A 15,887-nucleotide genomic window follows, 5' to 3' on the forward strand; every position below is an offset into this window, starting at 1 on the left:
CTTTAATCGCATTTTGTTGTTGTTTTGCAACAAAGACTGACATAAAATCACCTAAATTTGACCAAAATCTTGTAGATTCCTTCTCCTTATAATGTTTTATAAGCAAAAAGTGCTATATATTTTTTAAAGGGTGTGTTTACTTATGCAACCAGGCAACTGTATATTTAAAAAAAAAAAAATCATCCAAACCTTTTCCAGCATTGTTTGTTTTTTCCCACATTAAATGTTGCTCACAGGAAACTTTTCCCAGTAATGTTTTAGGGGTGTTCAAGTCAAACCGGGACTTGGTGAAATTCCTTCTGAGACTCTTAGCTGCAGTAAAACACTTTAAACGAAGGCCGATGATTCCAACAGAGGTGGCTTGGACCCCAGTGCAGTCGTTCCTGTGAATAGTCAGGGACTGAAACGCCTGATCCTTGAAAATTTATGGATAACGTCACAAAAATCCAAAAGAGACGCATACATCTCTCATCTGGGAACTGTACTTGCACATTACAGGAACGCAGCAAAAAGATATTGTCACACCCCGTACAGTCCTGACCTCGCTCCAAGCCATTTCCACATGTTTGGCCATTAAAAGCGTTCCTCTGCCCGTGAGGCCAGCGCTTCAGACATGAAAGCAGGCGATCCAATCATGGCTTAGACAGACTGAGAAAACATTCTACCTTGATGGTATACAGGTACAAGTCAAACACTGGGATAAGATGCATTAATGTAGCAGGAGATTAAATAGCGAAATAAAAAGAGTTGTAATATTTTACACAATCAAAATTCTTAATTTGACTTGTACAGCAATTCTTAGATGGGCTTATTCTTTTATATTTTACCCTATTTTATTAGTGCGAGATTTTCTTTATTTGCAATCTATATTCATTAATACACTAAAAATTACATTATGTGACTCTTTAACAAAACTAATCATCATTTCACATAAAACTGGAACGATCATCACAGTGAAATAAGACACACACAATATTTGTAAATTTCTTTACTCCAAGTTTTCAGATTAGAGTCAGGAATTCAAATGTTACGAAAGAAGACAAAATAAAATATTATAAGTACACCAGTATTAAATATATTAACAGGGTCCAGTCAGTGAGATATTGCACTGTGAGTAAAAGATGAAAATGTAAAAAACTAAAAATGTGTGAGAAAAAACATGTAAAGGAATATAACTAAGAGAAGATCAGAGTTTGTCCAGAAATCTGTTCATTAAAGCCTCAAACCCATCCTGAGCCGATTTCATCTGTGCCAGAGTTTCCTCGTGGCGCCGCTGTCGAGCTGCCATGGATTCCTTTAAAAAGTCCAGAAGATCCAAATAGTGCTCGTCTGTTCTCCTGCGCTTGAGCGAAGGAGGGCGCGTTGGTGTCGCTGAAGCCGTCGGTGCGGCAGCTGGTGTGGCCGACCCCGTGTTCGCTGTTGCGGGCGAGTCTCTTCCACCGTCTGCGTTTAACGCCTTCGGCCTGCGCACCTCTACCCCCTTCACCGAGCCGACGATAGGAAATTCGACATCATGATGCCCACCTAAAAGCTCTTCCATCTCATTAAAAAACTCAAACATCACCTCTTCTTGACTCGGCATCCTAATATCATCTTTTGCCCTTTTGTATTCGTCCTCAAGTGAGTACCATTGTCTCGCCACGTGATCAGGATGGAAGACCTCGTTGAAGTGTTTGGAAAGTCTGTTAGCCATTTCCCTCCATACCCGTTTCTTGCGGCTTCGACTCGGCTTTGTCTGAGGATTCAGCTCCTTTAAAGCCCTAAGCAGACTTTCGCCATCTGTCTCCAACTGCTCACGCATCAAGCAGATTAAAAAGAGCGTTTGCTCTTTGTTAAATGATTCATTTTGCAGGAGGGGCACATCATCCACGATGTAGATGTTATCCTCATGCTGGGTTACTGTGCGAGAAAAACAATCAGAGACAGGCGTCAAACCACAATACTACACAAGCACAGCACAACTACATTTCTAAAGCAAAAATGAGGATGGGGCTTTTAATTCCAGTGAAGAAAAAGTGTAATGCTATACCATAAGAAGTCATTTTATACAAATGTGTGCTTTTAATACATGTGGTTGCAGAAGTCAGGTGTCCACATACATTGGCAAAAAAAAAAGCATCAAGCAAAGAAAACAACTAAAGTGATTTAAAATTAAGAAACCTTTAATACTTCATCAAAACCTGGAAGGATAGCACAGAACTGTTAATTTTGTTGTCTGAGAAAAAATTTATGAAGATCACTTAAACATTTGGCAAAGTTGCATGGTTAAAAATAATAATAAATCAAAGTACAAAACATAGCTATGTCTAAGATAACACAATGTGGTGAGAACTCACAGGAATGAGAAAACCACTTGTTAGTGAAACTAATCAGAAAATCTCCCTCCTCTGGTGCTCCATGCAAGATTTCAGAAATTTGAGGATGATCATGAGAAAAGTGAGGGATCAGCCCAGAAGTACTCAGGCAGTTATAATTCATTTTCTGCTATACACATATAATTTGTGCATTTCAGAAGGCAACCACATACTTGGAGACAAGACCTATTCATGTTTTAGCATGGACTGGACATGGATCCGACATCCCGTTTCGAGTTCTACACAAGTCCATCATAAGTTTGGAGAGACAACTTCATGTGTGTTTTACAAAGAAATGGCGATCATGTAGAAATGTTGGTCCCCAACATAAAGTTCAGAACTCACCAGTAGTGTAGAGGTCCACTCTCACAGTCAGCGCTTCATCAAGGTAGAAGGCAGTGGGATCATCAGCTGACTGGTATAGAGGAGCATTACCGATAAACGTGCTCTTCTCTGGGTCCAGGATCAGAGTCACCTCACTGTCCTCACTCACTGCGGTGTGTAAACAAACAAACAAACAAACACAGACAGACAGACAGACACAGACAGACACACAGACAGACACACACACAGACAGACACACACACAGACAGACACACACACAGACAGACACACACACAGACAGACACACACACAGACAGACACACACAGACACACACACAGACAGACACACACACAGACAGACACACACAGACACACACACACACAGACACACACACACACACAGACAGACAGACAGACAGACACAGACAGACAGACACACACACACACAGACAGACAGACAGACAGACAGACAGACACACACACACACACACACACAGATAGACACACAGATAGACACACACACACACAGTTAGTTTCCTAGCACTATTAGCAACAAGCTAGCCAACTAACATTAGTGATACACGAAGCAGCTCTAACGCTAATGTCAATCAAAACACTGATTAATGCAGATAAACTTTAGAAGTAACTAAGTGCACATTAAAAGACATTCTGATATAAACTAAAATTAAACCATAAAGAAATAATGAGCGCGGACTTACTATTCACAGACTGCACGTCCATATTGATCTGACGTCACTCGCCCTACTCGCACCGATACGCACTGCGCATGCGTTAAATGTCACAGCCTGGTCAACCCACCGCACACGAGCATAATACATTTTTAAAATTCTAAATAAAATATTAAAAGGGTTGTTTAGAAGACATTAATTATTTTTAATGAAGCCAGATATTATTATATTATATTTGGGATAAGTTTTGTCTGTTATCGTAACCCTTATTTTTGAAAAATGTATTTTGTTTTATTCTGCCTTATTAACTATACTCTGCTGACCCCTAGCGGCGAGTGGTGACTTTTGCTTTTACGTGTTTTCTGTCAGTAAAAGTTTTTTTCGTAATATTGCTTATTTCTACAAGTTATTTAAAAGGTACGTAAACATTTATAAAAATAATATATTAAAACATATAAAAACAGTTTTAGTGCATTTTTAATACAGTAGTTCTTTTTATTTTCAGGATTTATCCCAATAAAATGGTAAATTCCACACAGTCGCCCCCCCCTCCTTTTGAAACCATAAAAAACCATAAAAAAATATGTATCATATAAAATGTAAAAAAGTACTTAGTTGAAATTGTTATAAAGGTGGGTATAAATGACCGGAAATTTTATTTTGAAATAAAAGGGACAGACTGACAGTAGTAAATGCATTAAATGGAGAAATGTAAAAATAAAAAGTCAAAAGTCAAAGTCAACTTTATTGTCAATTCTGCAAAATGTACAGTGCATACATATAGAGAATCGAAATTACGTTTCTCCCATCCTCGATACAAATAACACTGAAGGAGGGGGGGGGGGAACCCTTAAATGACAAATAAAAACAAAGTTAAACAAAGTTTTTGTGTTTTTGTTTAGCTCCTCTTGAAAGTGAAAACAAGGTTTGAAAGTTTTTCATCCATTTTTAAAGGGATATATGATTATTGTATATGTTGAGCTAAATCTGTTTTTATATTAAGCTTATCATTCTTCAATTATGGTCCTACAATGTTTTAATTTGTTGTTTAGCCTATTTGTTTTCTTTTTAGTGCTTATGTCTGCAGTTGGTTTGAAGTCAAATTGCAAGTTGGTGTAAAATCATGTGCATGAGATAATAAAGGATTTCCGACTATCAGTAAAAGCTGTTTTTATTCAAAAAGGATGCTACAGTAAGAGCTTGTCCTCATCAGTCCCACCACACCCAAGTTTGATACTCACAGTGACTGCAGAGGGACTTGATGATAAGGTTGTGACACATTGTCTGCATAGCTGTTCTAAGTTTAAAGGGATGTCTCTGGATGAAAGACGTGAATATGTGAAAGAGAAAAAACTTTGCTATGGTTGCCTAAAATCAGGCCATAGCGCAAAGGACAGCCGACACAGACACTTATGTGACATCCAACCTGTCTCCATGATGACAACTTTACCAAAGTAAAAAAATCAGTCTCAAGTCAGAGTAATACAGATTAAGCAGCTACAACATTATCTCTCAGTCTGAAGACTGAAGAGCCACCCTCCAACACCACCATGATTGTGCCGGTATGGCTTTCTTCTGTCAGCAATCCAGGTATGGAGAAACTTGTTTATGCCCTGCTGGATACACAAAGTGACACAGTCTTCATTGATCAAAAAGTTAGCCACAGCTTACAAATCAAGGCACATCCTGTAAGACTGAAGTTAACCACCATGATGTGAAGAAACGCATTAGTGCACAGCTAAAGGATCTCAGGTCGCTCTACGAGGCTGTAACTCCACAATCCTCATTGATGTCCCTCTCGCCTACACCAAAGACTGCATACCAGTAAATCAAACACACATTTCTACCTGCGAAACGTCAAGGCACTGGAATCATCTTAGCAAAATAGCAGAGGATATTCCACCACAGCTGGAATGTGAAGGTGGTCTCTTAATAGGCTACAACTGCTCAAGGGCACAGGCACCACAGCAAGTAATTTTGGGAAGGGATAATGAACCTTATGCAGTTCGCACAGATCTAGGGCGGAGTATTGTAGGTTGTTCACGATCTTACCATGACACACAAAGTATCTCAGACGTGTGCCACAGAGATGCTGTCAAGGAACTGATACCCTCTGGTGTTGTTAAAGCGATTGAGTCTGACTTTAAGAATACTAATAAGGATAATAGGACTGTCTCAGGATGACATCATGTTTCTGAAAATGTTAGGAAGGCATTTTAAAAAATCCTCATGGCCATTATGAGATGCCACTACCCTTTCAAGAAAGACCCCAACTGCCTAACAATAAACAACTAGCCCTTTTCTGGCTCAGTCATCTTGAGAGAAAGCTGCAAAAGGATGACAACTACAGGAACCATTATGTCAAGTTTATTAATGAAGTCATCTAAAAGGGTGATGCAGAAGAAATCCGTGGTAAAGGAAAGAAAGGGGGAAAATGGTAAATACCCCACCATGGAGTCTTTCAACCCCCCCCCCCCCCCAAAAAAAACAGATAAGCTCTGTGTTGTCTTTAACTTTACTCTCTGGTCCAGATCTGACCAACAGCCTAGCTGGTGTTCTCATCAGGTTTAGACAATATCATATTGCACTCATGTGTAACATCAAGATGATGTTCCATCAGTTCCATGTGTTTAAAGCAGACAGAGACTATTTACATTTCCTTTAGTGGAAGGATGGAGACATAAATACAGAACCACAGGAATTCTGCATGAAAGTTCATCTCTTTGGTGCAGCATCATCACCTGGCTATACAAACTATGGCTTAAAGCAGTGGTTCTCAAACATTTTCTGTCATTCCCCACTTAAGGCGGTGGGCGAATTTTCAAGCCCCACTTGTCAACAAAATGATAACGAAAACGGCCAAGTGTACTATTTATTAAAAAATCAATTTCTAAACCAATAAGATCAAATAACACCAAGTTTAAAACAGATAAAATACACGTGCAATTGTTATAACAGGCTTACTTTGTCACTTTCAAAAAAGTTAAGTGGCTTATTAACGTGACTGGGGTGTGTTGTCGATAAGTGTCTTCCTACTTTGTCTCATGCTGTCTGCTGCCAGCGGTTTAAGACACAAAACACACAGAGGTCTCTCCTCTGCCCCCACCATCCCCACCATGAATCCAAGCGCAACATAGGCTTCATCATGTTTTCCTTTCGGCTGGATTTTTGGTTGATTAGGCTGATAGTGCTGAATCACCTGTTTATTTGTGGTCCATGTAACAAATGTATCCATTGATGTTATTATGCTCACTACATACAGTACGCTACTGTGTTATGGTCTAAAATGCCCCCGACCTAGGCCACGGATTGCCCACCTAAATTCATAGGTTTAGGTTTACAAATTACAACAAATGAATTTAATTATAAGGTAAGCAATATAAAAAAAAGGTTGTATGGGGCAAAATATATAAATTATATATTTTTTTCATATAGCACATGTATATTTTTATATTGCTTATTTTATAATAAAAATCGTTTCCTGTAATTTTTCACCACAAACAATATTTATTTAGTGTAATTTGTAATAAATAATTTGTTATTTGTACATTGACAAACCCATGCAAAATAAATGTGCCATAAAATAATCATTTTGGGGGATTTGTATTAATCGTCTCGACTGCTGTCACGTGCCTAGGGTTAATTATAATAGTAATAATATATTCGATAATAATAAACCTTTGAATGCATGTCCTAATATAATAATTGATAGAGATTATGTATGGTGGGGGCAATCCGTGGCAGGGGGGCATTTTAGCGAATAACACCTGTTTGTGACGGCGGTAAAGTTAGTTTGATATTCGCATCTCCGAATTCAATAGCTGCGTAAATAAATCCGCGAATAAGATACTTACATATATTTCCTCTCTATATTGTCTTTCAGCTACATCCGCCTTAAATTATACATGTTTAAAAGCATAAACACCATTATTCTCTACGGCGCAACGAATAATTTAGGGATCATCGCAAAATGCCGCACACCAACAAAAAGCGTAGAACGATATTGATCTTCCCTTCTGTTCAGCGCCTAAAGGATCAAAAAGCAACTTTGTTACCACACTGGTATGGAATAAGATCACTCTCTAAAATATTTGTGCGTAAAAAAAAAGATTTGTGTGTAATCCTGTCTTTTGTCTGAGTTGGATTCCAAAATTTACGGCCACGACAGCTTACAGATTCGAGATTTTGTGTGTTTGTTACAACACAACTCTGAAATATACTATACAAAACTCGTTTTTACAACTCCTCTGTTTCACGGACGAATTGCGAAATTACGCATACGAATGCTGTGTGTTAAACCACTGTCATAAATACGTCATCACGGCCACATGCACAGGCATTACTATCCGAGGGAAGAAGAATCGATTCGGCGCATGCAAACAAGTTTTAAGTTTAAGTTTTTTTTTAAACAAACTAAATACAGCTTTTTTCTCAGAGGTAAACAGAAAAGTGAAGTTGTTCAGCTGTTTAGTGTCACTATGCAGATGTTACACTCAGTGTAGTTACCAAAATCTTTGATTTAGTTCTCATTCAGTGGCCACACATTACTTTCACATTTCCCTCGCTTTTATTACATGAGCATAAACAGTAAACCATTCCGCAGGTTTATAATACACCGCGGCTAAGTGCACCGCGTTCCCGCCAAATAGGCTCGTGGTTCGTTGCCTAGCAACACTAAATGAAACGAGGCATAATCGTGGTGTTTGCTTCGGTTATGACATAGCATAGTATATTATCTGCTGTGGTAGATCTGATTTATTCAAATTCAATAATGAGGCTTTATATTCTTAGGAGGGGTCATTACATATTACATATGTAAAACAATATTGTTTTAGAGATAATTTCACGGAAGTATATGCTTCCGTGAAATTATCTCTAAAAACAATATTGTTTTACATATGTAATATGTAATGACCCCTCCTAAGGATGGATATATAAAAAATAAACTGCATATATGGAATGAAACCTGAGACAGTTATATATACGCACTGAATGACGCATAGATATAATGCGCGATCCCTTGGCCATCTGCTTAGAAAAATAAGAATCGCAGGTTGGAAAAGCCAGGAAACGGCAAGACCGGCGCGCAGCTGTCAGCGATTTCACGTGAATAAGAGCAAAATAGCTTTATACTGGCTTTTACTGGTGCGATTTTGAAAATGTAAGCATACAGGGTGATTAAGCTCACAGAACTAGGAAAAGTCATGAAAAGGAGGGTCCTGGAATTTGATCGAGTGTGAAGTATTATTTTTTTTTACCCCCTTGCGGTCAAATGACCGCTGCTCGCCGCTTCTAGTGTTAAGGTGCAGTTCTCAATCATGCCATAGACGTTTTTGTTAAGTCCACTAATATTTAAATACAAAACTAATATTTTCGGGAGTCAGCGGATGCAGCGGATGAGTACAGACGTGTGTTCGTGAGCTCTCGGTAGTGGCACCTAGCATCTGCCTTTATCCTGATTTAACCTCTCAACAATTTAATTTGTTTGCATGAGGCAAAGCTATTAAGATCACCTTTGTATGGCAAGCTACAACTTAAGACATAAAAAGCAAAAGAAAGTCACAACTCAAACTCCACGGCACCGCAGGAAACATGGCGGACGGGGAAAAAGAAACATCCTTCAGTAAACTTCTCCTTGCCATTCAAGAAACTAAAGACGACCTCACAAAGCATATTGACAAGAAAACAGCCGATATACAAACAACATTAACAAAAATCGAGTCTTTACTCTTTACGCTGGCGGAACAGGTTGAGGAGATACAGACACGAGTGAGTACAAATGAAGATAGTATCAAAGATGCGCGCGACCGTGTTGGCGAAATGGAGAAATTGATAACAAACCTCAAAGACAAAACTGACGACTTGGAAAACCGCGGCAGGAGGTCTAACATTAGGATAATAAATGTGCCAGAACAAGCTGAGGGTCGTGATGCTGTGGGATTCTTGGAAAAGTTTATACCGGAAATGCTGGGGAAGGATAACTTCACCTCACCTGTCACTTTGGAAAGAGCACATCGCATCGGGAAGAAGTTGGATAGACCGCGGCCCACCATCGCCAAATTCCTGAACTTCAGAGACAAAGAAAAAACCCTTCGACTGGCCAGAAGTAAAGGAGAATTGACATACGAGAACAAAAGGATATCATTCTACCCAGATTACAGCGCAGACCTGCAGCGAAGGAGAGATGAGTTCCGTGACATGAAGAGGATATTGCGAGAGAAGGGAGTGGAATACGCCCTGATCTACCCAGCCCAGCTTCGCATCAAGTATCTGGAAACAGTTAAGTTCTTCTCCACCCCAGCAGAAGTGCAAAGGTTTTTGAAAGACATTCCAAGTGAGTAATAAAACTAATTAAAGTGACAGCAGTACACAGCCCATCGGTATAAACGCTGATAAGAAGTGTTGTGATTCAAGCTACGTCATAATAATTGAATACGGTCAGTTTTAAATGTTTAAAACAACGGAGACATTGACTGATGATAAACTGTGGAACCTACGTGCAAACTAATCTACATGATGTTAGGGTTTATATCAGAATGGTAGAATTGGATTATAGTTTTCATCATTTTTTTTCTTTTTTCTTTTCTTTTTATAACTTGCATATTTCTGCCTTATTTCAACTATTGTAAAATTGCAAACGTTCCTATACAAATTGTTATGAGTGGCCAGTGTTTAATTAACAGCAGTTGCTGGAGCCACACCAGTTGCTTAAGAGAGTTAACGTTACCTACCTAATGTGTTTTAGTTACAAGGGTTTTATTAGGCGGGTTTTTACTTTAATGTTTTGGGGTTTTGTATGGTTTCCCACTAAAACTCAAATTTCTACTTACTCACATAATCCAGATTATTCTCAGGTTCAGATTCAGATTATCCTTCTGAGACATCTACATGAAAAATTTATATTATGGGAAAACTAACATGTATATCTTGGAATATAAGAGGGATCAACTCACCAATTAAAAGGAAGAAAATGTTGACATATTTGAAGAGGCAAAAGGTAGACATTGCATTTATACAAGAGAGCCACCTCACTGACTCTGAACATCTAAAACTGTGCAGAGACTGGGTGGGTAATGTTTTCTACTCCTCTTTCTCCTCAAAAGCAAGAGGTGTTGCTTTGCTCATTAATAAGCACTTGAACTTTAAATTAAATTCGGTTGAAAAGGATAAAAACGGCAGATTTTTACTTGTAGATTGTGAAATAAATAGGAACAAGATATCCTTAGTGAATATATATGGGACCAATTATGATGACCCGTCGTTCTTTAACAATCTGATTATGAAACTGGCTACAATTGGGGGTCAATGTGTTGTGGGAGAAGACTTCAATCTCGTTTTAAATCCTCTTTTGGATCGATCACTACCCAAAACATCTTTACTATCAAAGGCAGCAACAGCACTAAACCAGGGTTTGAAAGATATAGGCATAACTGACGTGTGGCGAAATCTTAACCCAAACCAGAGGGATTTCTCATTCTTTTCACCTACCCATAATACACACTCTAGAATTGACATGTTCTTAATGCCACAAGGTATGATAGCTACAGTTACAGAATGCTCCTATCTACCAGCTACCTTCTCAGATCATAATCCTATAAAACTCTCATGGATGGCTGATATTCCGCAACCCACAACCCGCAGGTGGAGATTTAAAAATTACATGTTGAAAGATCCTGAGTTTATTTTATATATGACTACCTCCTCGCATGCCAACATTTGGGAAGCTCTTAAAGCCTACATGAGAGGCCATATTTTATCATACAGTGCCCACAAGGTAAAACAAATTAGAGAGAGACTCACCAAATTGGAAAGAGATATTAAAAAGCAGGAACAGGAATACATTGCCACCAAAAAGGAAGAACATCTTAATACACTAAAAAAACAAGGATGCGGTATAATAATCTATGTACCAGCAAAGAGGAAGCAGCTATGGCCAGAACTAGATATCACTATTAAGAATTCGGAAACAAAACAAGTAAACTCTTGGCATGGCAAATTAAAAAGGAAACATCTGATAAATTTATACATTCAATATTAACCGAGGACGGCAGACTCCTTGATAATTCACCATCCATTAATGCAGAATTCAAACAATTTTACGAAAATTTATATAAAACTGGCCAGGATGCTGAAAATATTGGAGCAAAAAGGTTCATGGATGGAATAACTCTTCCCAAATTACAAGATGAGGACAGGGATCTGCTGGATGCAGATATATCAGAAATGGAGGTATTCGAAGCGATTAATTCTTTACAAAATAACAAGACTCCCGGACCAGATGGCTTCCCTGTCGAGTATTACGAGGCCTTTTCAAAAAAATTATTAACCCCACTCGCGAACATGATTACAGAAGCTCTAGAAAAAAAAAAATGACCAGACTCATTGGAAATTGCAACAATCACACTGCTTCCAAAACTGGGCAAGGACAAACAGAAATGTGACTCATACAGACCCCTCAGCCTCTTAAATGTTGATTATAAGATATTATCTAAATTAATTGCTCTAAGACTGGAAGATGTTATTCCAAAGATAATTCATGCTGACCAAACAGGCTTCATTAAAAACAGATACGGAGCAGACAATGTGCGGCGACTGCTACACATACTGAACACTGCTCAAAAAAATCAAAATCCTATGTTAATAATGTCTATGGATGCAAACAAAGCATTTGACAGGATTGAACCAAGCTTTTTATTTCGGACTCTAGAGGCTATGGGCTTTGGGGAGAAATTTATTCAATATGTTAAAACACTTTTTAATGCCCCCAAAGCCAATATTTTAACAAATGACATTCTGTCTAACACTTTCTTACTATCTAGAGGGTGCAGGCAAGGCTGTCCAAGCTCCCCCCTGCTCTTTGCACTCGCTATCGAACCATTAGCCATCGCCATACGCTCTAACACCTTCATAACAGGAATTAAATTTGGCACAAATGAACATAAACTTTCTCTGTATGCAGATGATCTCTTATTATATATAACTGATCCACAAGCATCGGTCCTTCCTCTGTTGAAATGCCTCAAAGAATATAGTGCAGTCTTAGGATATACATTAAATTATGGTAAAAGTGAGATTTTACCACTGAATATACAGGACAATAATATTAGAGCACTCACTGGCCCATTAAAATGGTGCAGCACTGGTTTCAAATATTTGGGTATACAAATTGGTAAAACAAATGAGCATATATTTAAACATAACTATATAAAGCTATTGGAACAAACTAAACTTAACCTTCAAAGATGGACTGATCTTCCTCTGTCTCTCATAGGAAGAATTAATACTATTAAAATGAGCATTTTACCCAAGTTTACGTACTTATTTCAATGTCTTCCGATTAATGTTTCCAAAAGTTTTTTCAAAGAACTTAACAAACTTTTAACTCCTTTTCTATGGCAAAGAAAAAACCCCAGGGTCAAACTCATCTCTCTACAGGCTCCATATTCAAGGGGAGGACTCAACTTACCAAATTTTAGGAATTATTACCTTGCTTCTCAGTACAGAGCGATTTGGGTCTGGCTGCATGCGAAGAAACAGTGAAGTTAGATGGGTCCCAATAGAACAACATGAGATGAAATCGATGGCTTTAAAGGATATTCCATTCATAGGCACAAAAAAATGCTTAACTGCACTCACAAATAACTTAATAATATTGAATACATTTGCTGCTTGGCAAGAATCTCATTCACTTCTCGACACAAATATTTCTTTTCTTAGAAGAGCACCTTTGTGGGGTAATCCCAACCTCTCACACCATCTAGCTGACTCAATGTTGCGGGGGTGGAAGGAAAGAGAAATCCACACAGTGGCTGACTTATACATTGATAATACTTTTGCTAACTTCCAACAACTAAATGAAAAATGTAACCTTCCCAAAGAAAGTTTCTTCAAATTCCTACAAATTAGAGACTGGGTTAAGGAGAAATCCAAAGAAACATTCCCATATATCCCGAAAGAATCTCCTCTTGAATTCCACCTATGTAATAGTTTACACAGATCAACAAAAGGAGTAATATCTTCTATATATGGTATCATCAATGGAAACTTACCGATTTATGATAAAACATCTACAAAAGGGAAATGGGAGAAAGACCTAGACTGTACTTATGAGGAGGCAGATTGGTGTCATCTATTGGAACAATCACAGACTGTACTAACCTCCACAAAACACAGGCAAATTCAATTTAATATATTCCATAGGACATACTACACTCCTTACAGGTTACATAAAATTGACAGCAACATTTCTTCCAAATGTCAGAGATGTAAAATGATTGACGGTGATCTTATACACATGCTATGGAGTTGCCCAGTGATAGAAGAATTATGGAAACTTGTCATTGACTTAACATCAAGGGTAATAGGAAGTCAAATTAAAGAGGACTTAAAACTATGGATCCTGGGGGATACAAGCTTTATTAATGTGAATTACTACAAAAAATACTTTATCTTATTAGCGAGCACAGCAGTTAAAAAATGTATTCTGATCAATTGGAAATCTGAAAATTCACCGCTAGTAAAACATTGGATTAATGAGCTTGTATCTTACTGCACACCCGAAAAAATATTGTATAATGTGAGAGGGAAACATGCAGCCTTTAGAGAAATCTGGGGCCCTTTCATGGACATTTTGCCTTCTTTAGACTTGACTGCCCAGGTCAGTATGAGCCCTCCTGGATCGACTTCAAATTAGCCCTCTGCAGTTCTATCTTGTATAACCTCCTCATTGATGCATTTATTGTGAATAATTTGTAGATTTAAGTATGTGAGTATACAGATGAATATATGTATAAACTGTATAGACTACTTAGATATATAAACGAAAAGAAACTGACAACCATACAAGGGAAGAGGGTGGGGGGTGGGATGGGAAATGTTTGTGTACTGTAACATTTGTTTTTGTTTAGTATTGATTTTATTTATTTTATTTATTTTATTATTTTTTTGTTCAAAATTTGAAAATGTTAATTCTTTGTACTTAGGATGTAAGTAATGTAACAAACTGTAGATCCTTTATACATTCTGTTCACATCCTGTAAGTAATTATGTTAATAAAAACAAATCTTTAAAAAAAAAAAACAACTAATATTTTCTGTGTTATAATGATGTAGACATTGAACTGATTCATCATATTCTTGTTTCTCATAACATCATAATACAAAGATATTAGACTTTTCACTTGCTGCTTTTAGGACTGATGTATGTATTTATAACAGGTTTATTTTTGTCATCTGAATTAGGCAACGCATTTAGCGTTAACCACCACTTTGTCACACAAAAGTGAAAATTAAGAAGGTCAGAGCACCAACCACATGAAACACACATGACGCACAAACTTGCACACAATCGTGGCAGGCAACATGGCAGGATATGTAATATTAATATATATATTTTTTTATAACAGTAAATTTCCTCACATTAGAGAGTGTTCAGTACATATGAGTTTGTGCCTTGTGATTTCTTGTTTGGCACTTGTTGACTCCGGCTCAGACCAGAACCTGATCAGCCCCTCTACTGCCAAGGCATTAAAGGTCCCACTAGCTCTCCAGGCCCTAGATGAGAGCCCCCTCCTGGCCATCATGCACAGAAGCCTTCCACTCACCCTGGAGATGTTGGGGAATCATTCCGAAGAGATATTTAAAAACGGTAACAATGTCAAATTTAGAATGTAGAATCCAGAATATTTTAAATTTACACAAATTTAAGAAGAGGCCTGAAGCAAGATCCAAGTTCTTCCCCAGTTTGCTGAAACCATGCACAGTTGGAAGGGGTGCATTTTAGTTTCTCCGAGTGTAAACGTAAGAACAGCTGATTCACACCTGGGGAGGGTGTATTATTTGCATTTGAATGTGTCTGACATTGCAAAGCACACACATTAACACTGCAAGAACGTTGGACAGACAAGGAGTTTGTATTTGTAAATTTAACACGTATAATTGTGTGTTTGTTGTATTTCTGGGAAAGAGAAATCTCTTATAAATCTCTTATATCGGCGCCGCGGGTTCACACAAACATCTTACATTAACTAAAAGGCTTATTCACAACCACATTTCAGCCATTCACACACATGCATTGTGCTGTGTTGTTGTTACACACTTTCACTTTTCATCTCCACTTTGATCAAAATGCTCCCGATATGAGCCGACACGAGCAGCTTTGTTTCAGTCAAAATATTCATCTATCATAAAGAGAGGCGACATATACTTGCTGATTGAACACTGCAATTTTTTTTTGTGAAAGTGTGCGCAATGTGAGCAGCTTTAATTATAAATAATTAAATAATTATTCAACGCTGGACATAAACAGCTAAAATCAAGATAATTATTATTCTTTAGATTATTATTATCATTTTCTTTTGCTGTTTGGGTTCAGTGTTAAATGATTATTTGAAACTAAAGCACCTCGTGTAGATTCATGCCACGAGTCATTTTATCATACAAAGATTATTATGTTGTGCTCGGACCACTGACTCCAAAATTGAAATTTTTTTACAGTTAAAAATGTTTTTACAAGCCCTTGA

At 37.8% G+C, this 15,887-nt stretch overlaps 1 protein-coding gene across 1 annotated transcript; it reads right to left on the bottom strand.

The window, feature by feature from the left end:
• Nucleotides 1-973: 973 nt before the first annotated feature.
• Nucleotides 974-3,452, bottom strand: LOC128508730 (uncharacterized). The gene is made up of 3 exons (XM_053480190.1): nucleotides 3,398-3,452; nucleotides 2,700-2,846; nucleotides 974-1,899 (listed from the first exon to the last, which is right to left on the bottom strand). Exons 1-3 carry the CDS (start codon nucleotides 3,417-3,419, stop codon nucleotides 1,187-1,189), a joined length of 882 nt encoding a protein of 293 aa, XP_053336165.1. The 5' UTR covers nucleotides 3,420-3,452; the 3' UTR covers nucleotides 974-1,186.
• Between the last annotated feature and the right edge of the window lie 12,435 nt (nucleotides 3,453-15,887).

This window comes from Clarias gariepinus, chromosome 20, assembly GCF_024256425.1.
Source record: "Clarias gariepinus isolate MV-2021 ecotype Netherlands chromosome 20, CGAR_prim_01v2, whole genome shotgun sequence".
Classification (NCBI taxonomy): domain Eukaryota; kingdom Metazoa; phylum Chordata; class Actinopteri; order Siluriformes; family Clariidae; genus Clarias; species Clarias gariepinus.

Excerpts from the sequence above, each read along its gene's own strand:
- LOC128508730 (XM_053480190.1), bottom strand. The coding sequence starts at position 3,419 with ATGGACGTGCAGTCTGTGAATA. Across the intron at positions 2,847-3,397 it reads GGACGTGCAGTCTGTGAATA|TGAGTGAGGACAGTGAGGTG; the intron begins GTAAGTCCGCGC and ends TACACACCGCAG. Across the intron at positions 1,900-2,699 it reads AGTGGACCTCTACACTACTG|TAACCCAGCATGAGGATAAC; the intron begins GTGAGTTCTGAA and ends TTTCTCGCACAG.